Source organism: Mercenaria mercenaria, chromosome 2 (genome assembly GCF_021730395.1).
Source record: "Mercenaria mercenaria strain notata chromosome 2, MADL_Memer_1, whole genome shotgun sequence".
Taxonomy (NCBI): domain Eukaryota; kingdom Metazoa; phylum Mollusca; class Bivalvia; order Venerida; family Veneridae; genus Mercenaria; species Mercenaria mercenaria.
In genome coordinates, this window is record NC_069362.1 from 5,330,146 (window position 1) to 5,349,403 (window position 19,258).

The window sequence follows — 19,258 nt, forward strand, 5'->3', positions numbered from 1 at the left end:
CTTTACATGACTATAAATATACTGTTTCAAAATAATTTCTGAGACATTTTCCTTGCATAGATATCTTCCAAAACTGTTGAAGCAAGCAGTGTATCTCAGTTGAGCGACCTAGGGCCATCATGGTCCTCCTGTTAAATAAAAGATAAACCATCCGTAGCCGCATACCTCAATGCAGGATATCCACAAATAAATAGTCGAAAAAATGTAGCAAATGGATAGCTTTAAATACTCCTCGACATAACACATTTCAATTATAATTAATGAATAAATAAAACAAGAACATAGCGGTAAAACCGATGGATGCTTTCCGAAAATTACGTATTAAAAGAACAAAAGCGATCGGTTAATACTGACTGCACATATTGTTTACTAATGTTGAATAATCAAAGGACAATATGTCAAAAGTCATTCCAACGGATAATGAAGAAAATATGCACACCTCTTAAGAGTGAAGCATCCTATGATTTTTGCTGAATTCCAGGCTATAGTGGTTATAGAGAAATACACCTGACTATGATTGCCTTATAGTTTACAAATGTTTAAAAATAGCAAATTTTGGAGAACCCATGATGGAATCTGGTCAGTTTTCGAAAGAAACCGAGATATTATGCCAATAAAAGTTGTGTGCAAGATTGATTAAAGTTGTTTGCAAAATGTGGTGTCTATCGTGTTCACAAGCCAAAAAAAGCAAATTTTGGCCCTTTAAGGTGCTATAACTCTAGAACGCATGATGGAATCTGGCCAGTTTTCGAATGGAAAGAAAGAATTGCAAAATGTGGTCTCTTGTGTTCACAAGCCACGAGCAAATTTGGTCCTTGAACGGGCAATAACTCTAGAGAACCAATGGTAGAATCTGGCCAGTTTTTTTTTTTAAAGGAACCAAGATATTATGCCAATTAAATGTGTGTGCAAGTTTGATTAAAATTGATTGCAAATTGTGGTCTATATCGTGTTTTCAAGCCAAAAATAGCAAATTTTAGCCCTTTAAGGGGCCATAACTCTGGAACCCATGCTGGAAAGAAACATAAATATTATGCCAATACAAGTTGTGTGCAAGTTTGATTAAAGTTCATTGCAAAATGTGGTCTCTATTGTGTTCACAAGCCAAAAATATCAAATTTTGGAGAACCCATGATGGGATCTGGACAGTTTTCGCAGGGAACCGAGATATTATGCCAATAATAGTTGTGTGCAAGTTTGATTAAAATTGATTGCAAAATATGGTCTCTGTCGTGTTCACAAGACATTGTGAACGGACGACGGACAAAATGCGATCACAAAAGCTCACCCTGAGATAAAAAGCGTCATAATGTTGTGGAAAAAGCAAAAAAAAAAACAATAAAAAAAAAAAAATAAAGATATGAAACATGTGTACTGCATGTCATATCACAACGATAAAGTTTGTGTATACTTACTGAGATATCAACGTACATACAAAACCAATATTGATATGTAGATTATGTGCGTTACTTTATAAACATGTACAGTTTCGATCCATTTCTACAAGTACTTATGAAGATACTAGCTTATATGGACATGTCTGTTTTGGTTGAAAAATGTCAGAGCGTGAAACGAAGGTCAGCGTGAAATGCAGCACTGCAGAATTGTTTAACATCAATATGTCAATATAGAGTAAATGGGTGCTGGATTTATTTTTGGGGTCCTGGAATGTCTATGATTGATGTTTTTAAAATCATATATAGCATCATTATTGACCAGTCAATCGTGCCGAATGCATATGGGACAAATAAAACCATCTATTGCTTTTACTTGGATAATACTTCTGTTTGGATTTGGACTGTTCCATTTCAAACACGTCTTTACAAGAAAAGGGTGTCATAACTGTTCCGTTTTACACTTTACTACAAATCCTCTATTATTTGGTTTTCAATAATATTTGAGTTACATATTAGTCTTTACACTGTAATTCATTTCATTAAACATGATGGTCAGTTTGTCCGCTTGCAAGGTTCTAGTGTTGGACGTTTCAGTTTTCGTACTGTCAGTGGCGAAATCCTCGCTCTCTATTCGTGTTGTTATTATTGTTGAAGCGCTGGAGTAGAATCTAATGTCCTTGTGAATACGAAACTAAATTGTTTTAATGATTTTAAAAGTACTAACTGAGCTAGAGGAGCTACATATTTTCATTTTTAATCTGCAACTTACCTTATCATTCCTTTCAGATTTAAAGAATATTCAAATAGGTTTTCTGTTTGTAATTTCAAGCATTTTCCGGATTGTTTTGTCTAAACAATTTATTTCTGTCCTTCTAAATTTCTTGTTTACAGAGATACACTAGTTAGTATTCAAATTCATCCATTGTTTATGTTGGTTTGCATGGTTGTAAGATATCACCTTACTCGATGCCATGAGAGTTAAAAATCTCCTTTAAAAGTAAATGTATAATTTATCCGCAGTTTGAATAAGATTCCAATGAAAAATCTAGGTTATTCATGTAAAATATCAACAGTGTTGTTCATTTTGCATTTTGATGTTTGTAAGTTCAGTCTCTGTATCTCATTGTTTTGAAAAATTAATCTCACCTGTAACATACACCTACCTCGTGGTGTTCTTTCATTCCTATGAGGTGTGTAGAAATCCGAAAAGACTTTAGCAGACTATATTTCATTCCTGAAATGTTCTTTACCGGGTTTTATCAACTTCAGCCATGACTCGGAACCATATACTTTTATTTTGTTTCACGATGTCAATTGCAGCGATACATTGTTGTTACTCCCTAACACTACAACACTACGACACGGATATAATCTAGATATTTTTGTTTTGTTTGTTTGTTTGTTTTGGGTTTAACGCCGTTTTTCTACAGTATTTCAGTCATGTAACGGCGGACAGTTAACCTAACCAGTGTTCCTGGATTCTGTACCAGTACAAACCTGCTCCCCGCAAGTAACTGCCAACTTCCCCACATGAATCAGAGGTGGAGGACTAATGATTTCAGACACAATGTCCTTTATCAAATAGTCACGGAGAACATACGCCCCGCCCGAGGATCGAACTCGCGATCCGGCGATCCGTAGACCAACGCTCTTACCTACTGAGCTAAGCGGGCTTATTTTTTTATTATATTTTTGTAGAACTGCTTTACTACGTCCTAATTTTATTGATGTACTTGTGTACTTGTGAAGTTAATAGTTGTTGATAGAGGGTGTGGTCCCAGCAAATGACCTATATTCCTCAGACAGCTGTGTATGAAGTAGGCTGAAATGTGCACAAATTCCACCAATCAATAATTATGCTCTGAGTAATCAAGGGATTAAACATAGAATTATGTAGCAAAATGATCTATGTTTACACAGTCACATTTTCTATTTATAAATATATATAAACTCATGCCTCATTTGAGCATTTGAAGTCTTTAGTGTTACTGCCTCGTATGATTTAAATGCCATTTTCCACATTCCCACACCCACGTGCTATGAACATGGAAAAATACTTTGGCCATTTTGAATCCAACACAGACCCCTTAAAAATCCGTTTGAAATGGAACCAATACTGCAACAGCTTCAATTACTAAATTTAGCCCTACATACATAATAAATTTATATATTAATAAGTAAAGTTAAATACCTTTGATGAGGATTTTCTACATATGAGGAAATATTATGTAAAGATAAAATATTCAAGATGATCATTAGATATCTTTATAGATAAACATGTCATTAAATGCTCTGCCGTGGTAATGTACATGATACTAACTGATAATCATATGGATCACATTCCGTACTTTTGTTGCAATTCAAAACGGATCACTGAAGATATAGGTCTGTAGTGTTCAGAAAAAGTTGAACATTTCTTTTATGTAAGGAAAAGCTTATCCAAGCAATGGCTGTGAAATAATTGTCCATACATAAGGAATCAATCTTGGGAGTCCCGCGCTGAACATTCTAGACTAGTCTTTCACGGTAGTGTAAATACTGACTGACTTCAGTAAGGAAACCTGCCTTCGCCCTGCTTATTATGCATGTGTCCATAAGAATTCATGAACCGGTATTAAGCCTGCATTAGAGCAGAGTTTAGTGGCAAGGACCAGTTTCATATTGTGGCCTGGATACGTTTCTTGATTAGAAAAGGTAGATGTATTTTGAAAGCTTTTATATTCAACTTGTTATTTATGATGTTTATAGAACGAAGAATTCCTGCGGACGAGTAACTGTGTAAAAAAAATAAATGCTTGTGTCGATTTCCCTAACTCCGTGTAGACGACCCAGTCTAAAATCTTACCTGATATAACGGAAGTCAGATGAAATGGAAATGGTCCATCTAGATTCAGCTCAAATTTGCGGAAAGATTAAATGGTTACGAGATACCTTTCTTACCATCATTTTCGTCTTTTTGGGTCAGTCACTTGAATGTAATACGTTAAAATGTGCAGTTTGGGCTAGGTTTTGCCTCAACATTTAGTGTCCTGAAACCGGAGTTTTACTCGTTTTTATCGTAGAAACAACAGAATCGACATTATAAAACTGCCACACGATGAAGTGCTAAGTATAAGCAATACATCCGCTCTACACTCAACTGGCATTTCTCAAAATTTGATTTTTATTAATTTTTTGCACTGGTATAAACTTACTGCCCCTTGCCCCAATAAGTAGTGTTCAGATCTTGTATGAGGAAGGTATGATTAGTACTTACTAGAGTTAACACTCCTCCGTGAGCTGAACTCGTTCTATGTTTGTCTGGTATTTTCGTTGTTCAGGTAAACTATAAAAGATGTTAAGATAAAGCAATAAAGTCACCCTGTAGTATTTTATTCTAATTTTTATTTTATTTACTACAAGTCAGTAGACAAGGACATAATGCATCTGAAATATACAGATAAACTTTGCTTAGTTTTGAAAAATGTAAACAGTTCTAGGAAATATAATAATATTTTAATAATCATATTTGACAAAGCAACACAATTATATGAAAAATAAAATATAAGAAATGCCAAATAATATTTAGACAGATAGCATGACATTTATTTTGAACAGAACTGAAAACAGTGCTGAAAATGAAAGCTTACTGTCAGTTTACCATGTTCTTTATCATTTGATCAATCATTATTCTTGTGAATCTTACGGTTATTCATATCGGAATTTGGTACACTAGCACACACCAATGAAAAGAACTATTATAGTGCTATATTAATATATACCAAAAGTCATTATTTCTAAACATCTTTCAGATCTGAAACTCGGGCGAAGTAAGAATTATGCTATCCGGGTCGCGTTTAAGAAAAAAATCTTAAGTTTCATCCAAACTTCTCTTCTCAGTATGGAATTTAAATCGCATTAATTTTATAGTATATAACTTAAATCCTTTAAAAAAGTGTCGTTCCCTTAGTTTTAGGTCAAATCTATCTTATCTCGTTCGGATGAGATTCTAAGATTAGCCAAGCAGTAAAAATGAAACACAATACTACCAAGTGTGTCCTATGTAGGCTTTGTGAAACGGGCCCCAGATGAATAGCATCACATAATAGTCTCTAAATGACAATAAACAGCTGGTGACAAACATAGAGCAATCTAATTACCCCATTTTTACTTTCGCAAGTCTATAGCCTATTTCACTACGCATCACGCAGCGGGGGAAGTTGTTTATTTGTTTTAAATAATGATAGATCTGCCTCAAGAAAGTCAACACTTTACTATTAAACCATTAGGATTTGTGGTTAAAAACGTTTCTATAAAACGAGCTAATATTAATGTTAATAATACAATTCGGTAAAATTACCCTCCGCCCCATCCCACGCCAGAAAAAAAAGAAAAGAAAAGAAAAGAAACATCAACAAGAAAAAAAATACGTTTAAACAACAAAGTTTACTGATTTTCAAACAGAAATGCTTAAAATAACTAATTAAATGAACAGAGCCAATGGTTGAATAACCATTCAAAATAGATTGAATACAAACTATGAAACAAGAAAAAAAAATCACAATACACATGTACACCTAAAATGTTAAGTACTATTAGAGATGTCGTCTTGATGAGGTTAATAATTTATGTGTATGAAAAACCTTCCAGTGGTTAAGAAGATATGGAGCGGTAATTGTTTTCATCTTTTTGATCTTTGGCCTCTTAGTATGACCTTGACATTGAACTATATATCCTGGATTGTGCACTACGTATGTTATCTAGATTAACAATTGAATGCTAGTTTTATGATAATCCTTGTGTGTGAGAAGATATGGGACGAACACGAACTTAACCTATTTGATCTCTGACCTCAAAGTGTGACATTGACATTGGACCAAGTGACAGGGGTAGTGCACATTGTGCTTTGTCTTTATGAGGTAAATCATTGATTCTAGCTTTATGAAGATTGGCCCAGTGGTTTAGAAAATGGAGGGCAAAATGTTTTAGCTATTTGACCATTGACTTGTGGTGTTACCTTGACCTTAGACCAGGTGAATTGGGCTGTCCACTCTGCACGTTGTCTGGAGGGAGTTAACAAAATAATGTAGATACTAATTTAATAAATATCTTTCAAGTGGTTAAGATGATTTGGAGTAGACATAAATTTAAACTATTTGACCTTTAAGTTAAGGTTTTTTTCTAAATCTTCCTAGAATTGAGCGGACACGAAAAACGAACGAAATGACGCCTGACTCATATATATAGCTTAGGAGAAGGTTCCCTTTTTCCCTAAAATGACCTAAAATCTTAAAGACTCTAAATGGAGTAAATTCGCAATTTTCTTGCATAAAAAAATTATTGTTTTATCAATATTTTACAATTTATTCAAAATCAAAGACAAATACATGAAAACATGACCGTAAATTCTGTGAAAAAGGCTAGACCTATGGAAAATTATTTTTGTGGTCGTTGAGAGTGTTCACTACTAAAAACATTCCCATGCGACCTAAAGGTGGCTGAAAATGCTCAATTTCTCATAATGTTGTGATTTCAGCTATATCCAGTGACATGTTTTGAACAGAATGATTATGATAAATTTGTTTAAAAATAAAATATTGGTAGCAAACAAGGTAATTTTTTTTTATCTAATTATAATCAATTTGAAAATTATCTAACTTGAGTATGCCATATAAGGCTTAAGTGAACCTTTTTTCTATACTTGTAGCTGTTTGGAAAAAAACTCATTAAGGACAAAGTTTTAACAACTACAATTTCTTAAAATCAAAAGCAACATTTTACCTTCACGTACATGATCCCAGGTTCAATAGTGGTCCCGCCCCGTGGTTCCTTGAATTTACATAGAGGTTTATAGGAAAAACATTAAAAAAAGTTCTTCTCTGAAATCGAGAATCATAGAGCTTAGATAGTTTACATATGGCATTGTCTAGTGGTCCTTTACTAAGATTTTAAATCATGACCCAGGGTCCATTTAAAGCATTTAGCAATATTATAGATTTCCAGACATTTTCAAACTTCATAATGTCTTTCTGAATTATATGATATATAGCTATGATTTATATACATTTTTAGTATATATGTATCATGCACAACTTTCAGACCCTTACTTTAAACGTCAAGGTACATTTTTACATTACTGTTTTTAGATATGCTTTACATTTTTACATGGATGCTTTTAGATATGTTTTACATTATTCATAGTGTTCTTTACATTTTTACATGGATGTTTTTAGGTATGCTTTACATTTTTACAACAATGTTCAGACTTTACAGTTGGCGTTTGCAATATGACTTCTTCTCGGCGATATATGACCATTTTGTGTCGATTCGCCGTAAAACCCAACTCACTCACTCACTCACTCACTTAAACGTCAAGGTCACATTTGAAGGTCAAAGGTTAACATGGCATTAACATGGATGTTAAGTGATTAAGAAATACTTAACCGATTTTTTTATCAGAAGTTGTGTTGTCTGAACGCAGTTATATAAATGTAGGTATGCATTTAAAGTTTTTTTCACAAATCTGTCATTATTCAGATTCCAAGAATTGAAGCATGAGAAGTATTGAAATACAAGTAAATTGCGATATGTATCAAACTGTACAGCAGTTATAACAAAGCGATTGTCTTGTCAAACTTCACGATAACCCATATCAGTTCCTGCGCTTTTGGTGTGTTTTAAACTTATATAGCACTTTTTACTCAATAGCTACATCACTTAAAAGTTATGCGAGCTTGTATAAAGTACTAATATATAAGGATGTGATGTAGACATTAGTTGTACATGTATTATAAATTGCAAGTTTCAGATTGTAGGTCATACCTCATATATACATTTATGTACCATGCTCGGTTTAACAAGCTTCGGTTATATTTTCAGTCTCGTATTACAGTCTTGCCGTTTCTGAAAATCCAGGTTGCACGATTTCTATGTCTGGTTGATATGCACTGTTTTGATAAGCAGTGAATGTTGTACTATATGCAGGTGGGTTCATTCCGTGTGACTGAAGGTCTGAATTCTGATAGATAGGGATATCTTTCTGAATATCCACTTCTTGATAGATATGGATGTCTGTTTCAGTATCCACTTCGGGCATCTTGTATTTATACTGTTTAGCGACAAACACGAAAACAAAGAAGCTTATTCCAGTGAGGACTGCTAGCATAAACAGCATGTATTCTAGATGACCATGGTTCGGTTCCTTTGGGAACCAGTCGGATGCATCTGCAACAAAGAAAGTATCTGTCAAATCAAAGCGTTGAATTGAGAAGAACAAAACATTGAAAGAAACTATTAAAAATCCTACAACGATCATTCTTAAAAGAGAGAACAATTATTGCTTACGTTAGACATTTTGCTTTCGGGTTAGCCTAGTTTAGGGATCTCAATTCGACCGCAGTCATCAGATAATGAATTGCATCTACTTAATTTGAAAAGATGCAGTTTCTTACCGTCTTTTCTCCATAATCCTACTATGGCAACAATTGCTGACGCAAGATAACTTCCTATGCCGGAAGTCATCAGAAACAAACCCATAATAAGCCCCTGCATAAACTGCGGTGCTTGTGTATACGCAAACTCCAGACCTGAAAATAATATTATTCATTTCCGTAATTGTGTTTGGCTTTAGCGCCGTTTTTGAAACAGTTTTTCAGTTACATAACAGCGTTCAAGAAGTTCGCCTGGGAATCAAATAGTGACCTCTTCGCTATCCCTCTAGCGCTAAGCAACAAACAACTTGACACTTGAACTGCACTTCTTTCTTGGCAGCCTTTGACAAATCCAGTTTAAATACAATGGTATTTATAGTTCTCTATCAACAAAATTGTTTGTCTATTCAAAATATAAATGAGTTTCGTAAGATTAGTTTAGCTTGTAAATAATGTATGTGCAAGCGCAACCAAAAATGACTTTCTGGTCTCTATCCTCGTTAAAATACACCCGCAGACTATCATACCTGAAATACTCGCAAACACTTCACTAGAGCCAATAAAGGCGAATTCCGGAATCTGGGCGAACATGGACAAATGTGATGCTTGGAATTCGTCGCCTGCAAGAGTCTGGTTTATGTAGCCGTGGTTTGCTATGTCTTTTTTGCGAACTATTTCTATCCCACCAGCATACATCATTGATAAACCTGCTAGTATTATTCCTACTCCTGAAAAAATGAGTAAAATTATGTTCGCGTAAGGAAGGTAGTACATATCCTAGGGGATGGGTCACATAATTATACTATTTTTCAATAGTGACTCAAACTTATGCAGATGCAAGAATTGTCATAATCCAGACGACGTTAGAATATACAGTATTCGTACATAATTTACATACTAAATATAATTGGCAAAATACTTTATGACATAGTGGTGATTACACACATGCATATAAAGTAAGAGGTAACAGAAATAATCAATTACCTATTCTCTGTAAATGTGTTGGGTTTTTACCATGTTTTGCCATTACAGGATAAACTAGCCTGTCCATGATAGGAATAAGAATCAAAATAATTATCGTATTGAAAATGTTTAGTACAGCTGCTGGCATTTTTGCGTCTCCGACCGCCAGGTCCATTCTTTCGCTTTGTAGAAACAGTGAAGTACTCATCTGAAAGGAGTCAATGAATTGCTAATAAAGCCAACACGTAATATTACCATCTAAAAGAACAGCATTTCAATTCTTATACTTTAGTGTGCATGTATATACATGTAGATGTATACCGAAAACACCCCCGCGAAGAATGTGTTGCGCCAACATGTTATTTCATTTATACTTTTATGTGACATTTTCAGAATAAAAAAAATGTTAGTAAATGTAATATATGGAATGATATTTAGGTAAATATTACACAATGCCTGCTGACTGTTACAATTTACTCACTGACACTCCCATTGTGCTTACTGGTATAGTAATCATGCATGCTGGCACCTTTAACACGCTTGTTGACAATGATATCACGCTTGTTGACAATGATACCATGCTTGCTGACAATGATACTCACAGAAGAAAATACACGATGTGACCACACAATATGAAAGATGCAATCAGCCACTAAGCAAGTTGAAAGTAAGCATAATGCAAAGTGCAACATTGCACGTCACATTTTGATACCAGGGGGCGCAAGTTCGTAGTTTTCACGAAAGGTAACGGGAATATTCGGCCTATAACGGATGTTAATTAGCTCTTCGCTAAACCATTTGCTATCAGTTATGTCCCTTTGTTTCAATTACTCCATTTATTAGCGAGAATTTTTATACGTTCAGCGCTCATTCGCTGCAAGAAAATCAGCCTGTTTAGTGCACATTTGCTGCAAGAAAATCAGCTTTACAAATTTTATATAATTTTTGTACGCTTTGACGATTTGACACATTTTATAGACATTATTTTTAGCTCGACTATTCGAAGCATGTGTCTTCGGGGTTATAAAACTAGTTGATAGCAGCAAGTCCCATAACTCTGACTTTCATTTTGGCCAAATTATGCCCCCTTTTGGACTTAGAAAATTCTGGTTAAAGTTTTGCGTGCAAGTAAATACAGCTATTTCTAAAAGGCATATAGATTTGAAACTTATTTTTTCTTTTTCGAGATCAATTACCAACCTCACTGGGTCAAGACCCATAACTCTGACATGTATTTTGAGCAAATTATGCCCCCTTTTAGACTTAGAAAATTTTGGTTAAAGTTTTACATGCAAGTTACTATCTCCAAAACTAATGCAGATATTGATTTGAAACTTCACATGTGTCTTCGGGGTTATAAATCTAGTTGATAGCAGCAAGTCCCATAACTCTGACCTTCATTTTGGCCAAATTATGCCCCCTTTTGGACTTAGAAAATTCTGGTTAAATTTAAGTTTTGCGTTCAAGTACATACAGCTATTTCTAAAAGGCATATAGATTTGAAACTTATTTTTTCTTTTTCTAGATCAATTACCAACCTCACTGGGTCAAGTCCGATAACTCTGACATGTATTTTGAGCAAATTATGCCCCCTTTTGGACTTAGAAAATTTTGGTTAAAGTTTTACATGCAAGTTACTATCTCCAAAATTAATGCAGATATTGATTTGAAACTTCACATGTGTCTTCGGGGTTATAAAACTAGTTGATAGCAGCAAGTCCCATAACTCTGACTTTCATTTTGGCCAAATTATGCCCCCTTTTGGACTTAGAAAATTCTGGTTAAAGTTTTGCGTGCAAGTACATACAGCTATTTCTAAAAGGCATATAGATTTGAAACTTATTTTTTCTTTTCGAGATCAATTACCAACCTCACTGGGTCAAGACCCATAACTCTGACATGTATTTTGAGCAAATTATGCCCCCTTTTAGACTTAGAAAATTTTGGTTAAAGTTTTACATGCAAGTTACTATCTCCAAAACTAATGCAGATATTGATTTGAAACTTCACATGTGTCTTCGGGGTTATAAATCTAGTTGATAGCAGCAGGTCCCATAACTCTGACCTTCATTTTGGCCAAATTATGCCCCCTTTTGGACTTAGAAAATTCTGGTTAAATTTAAGTTTTGCGTTCAAGTACATACAGCTATTTCTAAAAGGCATATAGATTTGAAACTTATTTTTTCTTTTTCTAGATCAATTACCAACCTCACTGGGTCAAGTCCGATAACTCTGACATGTATTTTGAGCAAATTATGCCCCCTTTTGGACTTAGAAAATTTTGGTTAAAGTTTTACATGCAAGTTACTATCTCCAAAATTAATGCAGATATTGATTTGAAACTTCACATGTGTCTTCGGGGTTATAAAACTAGTTGATAGCAGCAAGTCCCATAACTCTGACTTTCATTTTGGCCAAATTATGCCCCCTTTTGGACTTAGAAAATTCTGGTTAAAGTTTTGCGTGCAAGTACATACAGCTATTTCTAAAAGGCATGTAGATTTGAAACTTATTTTTTCTTTTTCGAGATCAATTACCAACCTCACTGGGTCAAGACCCATAACTCTGACATGTATTTTGAGCAAATTATGCCCCCTTTTAGACTTAGAAAATTTTGGTTAAAGTTTTACATGCAAGTTACTATCTCCAAAACTAATGCAGATATTGATTTGAAACTTCACATGTGTCTTCGGGGTTATAAATCTAGTTGATAGCAGCAAGTCCCATAACTCTGACCTTCATTTTGGCCAAATTATGCCCCCTTTTGGACTTAGAAAATTCTGGTTAAAGTTTTGCGTGCAAGTACATACAGCTATTTCTAAAAGGCATATAGATTTGAAACTTATTTTTTCTTTTTCTAGATCAATTACCAACCTCACTGGGTCAAGTCCGATAACTCTGACATGTATTTTGAGCAAATTATGCCCCCTTTTGGACTTAGAAAATTTTGGTTTAAGTTTCACATGCAAGTTACTATCTCCAAAACTAATGCAGATATTGATTCGAAACTTCACATGTGTCTCGGGGTTATAAAACTAGTTGATAGCAGCAAGTCCCTGTGCTTATTTTACCACTTTACAGAGACAAAACATAACGAGGCCGAAACGGCGAAAGTCGGTAGAACAGTGTAGAAGATACATCGAGGAAACTTTTAACAGAGCCGACGTATTTCTCCAATTATAAAAATAATGTCTGTAAAATGTGTCAAATCGTCAAAGCGTACAAAAATTTTATGTAATTTGTAAAGCTGATTTTCTTGCAGCAAATGTGCACTAAACAGGCTGATTTTCTTGCAGCGAATGAGCGCTGAACGTATAAAAATTCTCGCTAATAAATGGAGTAATTGAAACAAAGGGACATAACTGATAGCAAATGGTTTAGCGAAGAGCTAATTAACATCCGTTATAGGCCGAATATTCCCGTTACCTTTCGTGAAAACTACGAACTTGCGCCCCCTGGTATCAAAATGTGACGTGCAATGTTGCACTTTGCATTATGCTTACTTTCAACTTGCTTAGTGGCTGATTGCATCTTTCATATTGTGTGGTCACATCGTGTATTTTCTTCTGTGAGCATTGTAACTGTGCCATGTTGCTTATATACAGTCCCGGCATGTTGAAATATTCCAATACGCTACACGGCACTGTCATTTTGCCAAATGAAATTATGATAAAGACATCAGGGTCTAAGCAGCAAAGAAGTTGTAACTTCCAGCACGCATGGTATCATTGTCAGCAAGCATGGTATCATTGGCAACAAGCGTGATATCATTGTCAACAAGCGTGTTAAAGGTGCCAGCATGCATGATATCTATACCAGTATGCACAATGGGAGTGTCAGTGAGTAAATTGTAACAGTCAGCAGGCATTGTGTAATATTTACCTAAATATCATTCCATATAAATAAGATGTAAATCTAAAAAATGCACGTTTTACATGGCAAGCAGTAACTGAATCTTGGTTTAAGTTAGATCATATATTACTTTAAAGTAATGTTGATTTTTTATATTATAAATATACTGTGCATATAAAGGCATTACAATTTAACACAAACAACGAGTCAATACCTGCGAATACACAGCCCAGTATATTATGATAAGTAGAAAGACTGGCATGACTCGCAAAACAGATTTAACTCCTTCGACCATTTCCAAACTGTAGCGTCCACCATTTTCCACTTGTGCGCGATTCCAGGAAGGGTCTTTGCATCCATTAATACTCTGGCATAACACACCACATGTTGTTTGAAGAATACTTCCTTTTTCACAAGACAGTAACATTTAATGTTTCAGTTTTAATTACAAGACAATATAGTAATCTTTTTCTCAATATACTGATGAATGAAATATTGGTAAACTTGCCATTTAAATATTTTAAATGGTATACTGGTAAATTTGATTAGAATGTATCGTAGACATGACGCTCCTCGTCTTAAGCTTGTCTTTCTTTTTACATCAGTGGATGTAAGTCGGCATTTTCGTCTGATGTAAGACTAACTACTTTCTCATTATCACCACATTGTATGTCTTCTGTCATATCAATTATCGGACCACTGTTCACTAATCACATTCTTTTGTTGTGTGTATAATGGTCGATGGATTGGTCTGGACGGAGTTTTCTTACCAAGTGCTATTACTCTAGTTCATGTGAATTGAAAAATGGACGGACATGCACTTCATATAATGTGTATAGTAAACCCCAAACTTCTCTAAATGTAATGTTAAAAAACGTGATTTTTACCTCCTGGAGGTGTCTGTATGTACTTAGTTCTGGCAGCAACAAACAATACAAGGGCTATAACCATACTGGCGAGGGGTATAAGGAAGCCGTAGTCGAAACCTATCTCTTGTTGAACATAGGCTGACCCGGAATACGCAATCAAAGCTCCCAAGTTGATAAACCAGTAAAACCTTTATAGAATATACCAGACTTTGAAATTTGCAAGAATTTGATAACTTTTTAAATATTAAAAAGAACCATTTCCTATCAAAACTTAAAGTTAAACTTTTAAACAATTTTACTAAATCTGGTTAAAATCGACTGAAAACAAACATCGATTCTGGTTATTTAGTAATTTCATAAGACAAAATACGAGTTGAAGAAAGACTGCACGGCATCTGCTCCAAGCTCATCAACCTGTTGTGCTCCAAAAGGTCCCACATTGGCCTTTATCCCTCCTGTTCCTAATGCAACAAGTACGAGACCGGAGAAAAATAAACCTCTACGTCCACCCTAGGGTATCAAAGAAAGAAGATCTAAACCTTGACGTAAATTTTTGCCGTAACTGTTTACCAACAAGTTTATCAAAAATAATACAAATACCAAACTGAATATGATTTCCAATTAATAAAAAATCACCGTTAGGGTGGTTCCATTAATTTTTAAACGCCCGTTTTTTGAAAAATGTAAATATATCATGGCGCATGTGTCCGTCCGCCTGCACGTCCGTCCGTCCGTCCGTCCGTCTGTCTGTTTGTCATATTTCATGTCTGGTGCATAACTTTGTAACAATGTAAAGTATTGTCTTTTCAATTTTGGTACGTAGGAAGGTGGCAAAGAGACGATGTGCAGAGTCGGTTAACCAAGTCGATAGGTCAAAGGTCTAATTCACATCAATTTCAAATCTGTCCGTCAGATTTTGTGTCCTAAGCATACCTTGACCATTCAAGGCATTGGCTTCAGGTCGGTAGGTCAAAAGTCAAGTTCACAAATTGAGTTCAAATGAGTCCAAAATATTTGTACTTTATATTTTGTATACGGAGCAAAACTTAAAAGAATATACAAAGAATTTACATTAAACTTGAAATATATGTGTGTTGGGGACAATTTTAGGAGTGAAACAATCTACATCACTTCCTCGACCCGCACCTACCTCCCCGCCCCCTTCAAAAAAAAAAGAGAAAGTTTCTTGTGCCTTAGTATTTTATAATCGCTGCATAAAATCTCCAACCCCATCAAACGCCACGTTATCCCCCCCCCCCCCCCCCCCCCCCGACACAGAGCCAGAAGCTATTTTTTCTAAATTTTACTTCCTTTTCGTCTGATAAAGAACTATGGGCGTACATGGATCCACTTTGCGGCCTCTATCGTGGCTTATTTAGTACATTTCATTGGCATGCGCGCGGATTTTGAAGCATATTTCGTCCTGTTTTGCGCCTTCATGTGTGATAACGTCATTTTTGAAAGTTTTGTTTGTCGGTTTTGCACGGGCGCCAACGCGAAGAAAATATAACCAGCAACCATAGAACGAGACAGAGCGAAATATTTTATTTCGAAAATGTTATCAAAATTGTGATTTTCCAGTAGAAATCCCTTATGAAAGCTTGTGTTAGGTCCATTTTTTTCAAATCAGTCTACTCGTACCTTAAAAAATTCAAACAGACGGTCCGATCTTTTCTATTTGCCAAAACTTCGAGGAATATTCTGAAGTTTGAAAGACGCCGTGCATTGTAGAAGAAAATAATCCGAACGTGCAGAATTAGAACATGCTATTATAAAAGCACAATCTCTTTTTAAAAAAAGAATGTTTTTATATTAAAGTGATCAAAAGATAAAGACTGGGGTTAATGACAACTCGTATATAAAACCAAGGACATGACTCATTGATAAAACATTGAAATAAAGCTTACAGTAGCGACTTCGCTCCCAGCACCAAACCAGCTTACATAGTTAACAGCCGAACAGAAAAGCAAGACCAGACCTAGAATGTTTTTATGATAATAAAGTCATGGAATTTCAGTCTGTTTAAGTGTAAATAAATACTTGATATAAATAAGATCACATTTTTGTTGTTGTTTTTTGTGAGTAAGATATCGGTATATTATTTTAAAAGATACCATTAAGGTGATGTCAAGTTTTGAATTTCCAGTGAATAATAAAAAAACAAAGAATATTCAGTTCTTTCCAAAAACCTCTATATTATAATTCAACCAAATAGTTTCCTTTGTCTACTAGAAAGCAACAATTCTTATATCTTAATATTGAGGTTTGGTACTTTTATAACAGACAATAAACTAAAACAACAGAAATTCATACATGACTTCGGTGAGCTCAACAAAGCAATTTCAAGCACAAATATTAATGTGGAATGTAAAGTAAGTTACACACTACAATATCCGATCAAGATACTTACAAAAACAATGCATTTGCAGAATAGAGAGATAAAAATAATTTTGACAGCCCATGAAAACTAATGCCAAACTTTGACTGGTATATGATGACTCATGACCTAATTAATTTTTTTCTGTTATTTCCAACTTCCAGTTTGATTTTCATTAAAATGGGTATTCTATATTGTAGCTTACAACTCTTGAATATAAACAATATAAGAATATATTGTTACCTCACTGTCGTTTTGTGTATCCAAGTCACGTACGAAATCCTATTTTTTCAGTCATTTGTCACTAATTAGAGCAACTCACAGTGTTGCAATCATACAAAACACATCTCTTATTTTCACATAGATATTGAGGATTTATATAATGAGCACATGTATTTGAAACACAATTTTAATACCGATTGTGTATTGCAATAATGCTAAACTATCTCAGCCGTGACGTGTCCTTAAAGCGTTGCTGTTTTCAGCATTTTTTTGTGTTATACTTAGATACAATTGTCCCTTTAAAACTAGAAACAAATTCAATTCATTATTAGCTCGATTAAGTGAATAAAGCAAGGAAATCCATTCGCAGTAAACGATCGATATGGTAAACTTGTGAAATCGTGAATTTCAGTTTGCTTTGTTTATAAATTAGTTTATTCTTATCATGGACCATGAGTGGTAGATTAAGAATATAAGCATGCTTACCTGCAACATAGATGATACCAGAGCCGAGAATAGTTTTAAACTTTCCAGCGAAAGCATCAGACACATAGCCGCCAATCACTGGAATCAGATAGACTGTCCCTGGAAAAAAGTTTTGTTTTCTTCCATTTTCTGGCGGTGTCGAATATGACCATTAATTCTTAAAACCTGGTATTGAGGGGAAAAGTGAAATGGAAGAATGGATGTTTTTCCCGTCCAGGACACACAAATTTTATTATGTTCATGTAAAAGATAAACTGCAATACAATGTACATTAACATAATTTTGCTCTTGATTGATAACTTGAGTATTTATCAAGTTATGAGTGTTTGATAAATGATAACATCAAATGATACAGACCGGATAGATTGTTAGCTTGTTGATATATTCACAGCTTCCTCGTCCGGATGCCTGACAAAATCCCGCTCCCCAACAAAATCCACCACCCTAGGCATACCCAACCCCTTTTCCATTGTTTTGAACATGACGTAATAAAGTGATACACATGAGCAATACGTACTTACAAGACTCACTAAGCACTTTTCTGGCTTGAAACTAATACTTTTGAGGGAATTTAAATGATGTAGAGTCCTTCATTCAGTGAGACATCAGACATTACAACAAGTCATCGGCACAATAAATTGAATATAGTATGTAAATACTATTAGAGCCTGTCTGCTCTGCAGTTGGTTGTCGGCCAACAAAAGGTCTTTTCGTCATTCAGCTGCATTAATATGTTAAAATTCACCTTCAGACATACAAATTAGTTTTTACAATATCGAATACTGTTAACCTGAAATGTCCTGGTCGAATATCTGAGATGCAAGGAAAATCTCGTGAAAAAACTCCTTCTGTTGCGGTCCGAGAAAGAAACAATGGCTGCCTTCAAGCTCACACAAGACCTTCTGTCGATAAAATGGTGTATGTGTTGTAGACATTCTTACTATTTACTTCATTTGGTTTCTTGTTGTGTTCTTTTATATATCTTTATTTCTTTTTGCATCGCCATTTTCCATTACATACAATTAAGCAAAATAAGACCATACTTTGATAATGAAAAACAACCAGAACACTACAATGGTTTTTGTATAATGTCATGAAGCTTTCGAACTAACCAAGTAGTTATAATGTATAGTAGAAGGCTTTCTAAAACCCATACAAAATGCATACTTTACCAGAGAAGACGAGAGTTATAACTGAAGCTTGGTCACTATTGTAATCCAACTTTGCAGTACAATATAATACCATGTTTGCCACAACACTATAATACGTCAAACGTTCACATAGTTCTGTGACAAGAATGGATGCCACAACGAACAATCGTTGACCTGTAAGTTTTACTTCCAGAGCGTTTGCTTCGCTCGCTTTTCCCGACATGATTACAAATAGAACCTAAACTTAGTACAAAATGTTTATCCGTTTGTAATATACCTTATACCCCTTTTATCAAAACAAGTATACAATGTGATAACAATATTTCTGTCATTGGCCTACCTTCTGTCAGATGATACCTGTATGTAAAGTTATATAATTGCATTTATATTAAAACATTTTATAAAAACTATCAAAGGCAATTTTACTTTCGTACTGCAGAAAATGGGTGGAAGAGATAAAGTAACATTTCTTTTCCTCATTCAATGAATATTTAACCCATTAACATGCATACTAAGAACGGCGACTTAATCT

At 34.7% G+C, this 19,258-nt stretch overlaps 1 protein-coding gene across 1 annotated transcript; it reads right to left on the reverse strand.

Annotated features, from left to right (window-relative positions):
* Positions 1-4,785: 4,785 nt before the first annotated feature.
* Positions 4,786-18,983, reverse strand: LOC128550229 (solute carrier family 15 member 4-like). The gene is made up of 10 exons (XM_053528838.1): positions 18,748-18,983; positions 17,576-17,674; positions 16,398-16,468; positions 14,861-15,000; positions 14,509-14,678; positions 13,836-14,026; positions 9,791-9,977; positions 9,334-9,534; positions 8,828-8,962; positions 4,786-8,600 (listed from the first exon to the last, which is right to left on the reverse strand). The coding sequence occupies exons 1-10, from the start codon at positions 18,947-18,949 to the stop codon at positions 8,263-8,265; spliced, it is 1,734 nt and encodes a 577-aa protein (XP_053384813.1). The 5' UTR covers positions 18,950-18,983; the 3' UTR covers positions 4,786-8,262.
* Positions 18,984-19,258: the final 275 nt, after the last annotated feature.

Excerpts from the sequence above, each read along its gene's own strand:
- LOC128550229 (XM_053528838.1), bottom strand. The coding sequence starts at position 18,949 with ATGTCGGGAAAAGCGAGCGAAGCAAACGCTCTGGAAGTAAAACTTACA. Across the intron at positions 9,978-13,835 it reads ACTGGGCTGTGTATTCGCAG|ATGAGTACTTCACTGTTTCT; the intron begins GTATTGACTCGT and ends GACTCCTTTCAG. Across the intron at positions 8,963-9,333 it reads AGTGTTTGCGAGTATTTCAG|GTCTGGAGTTTGCGTATACA; the intron begins GTATGATAGTCT and ends TATTATTTTCAG.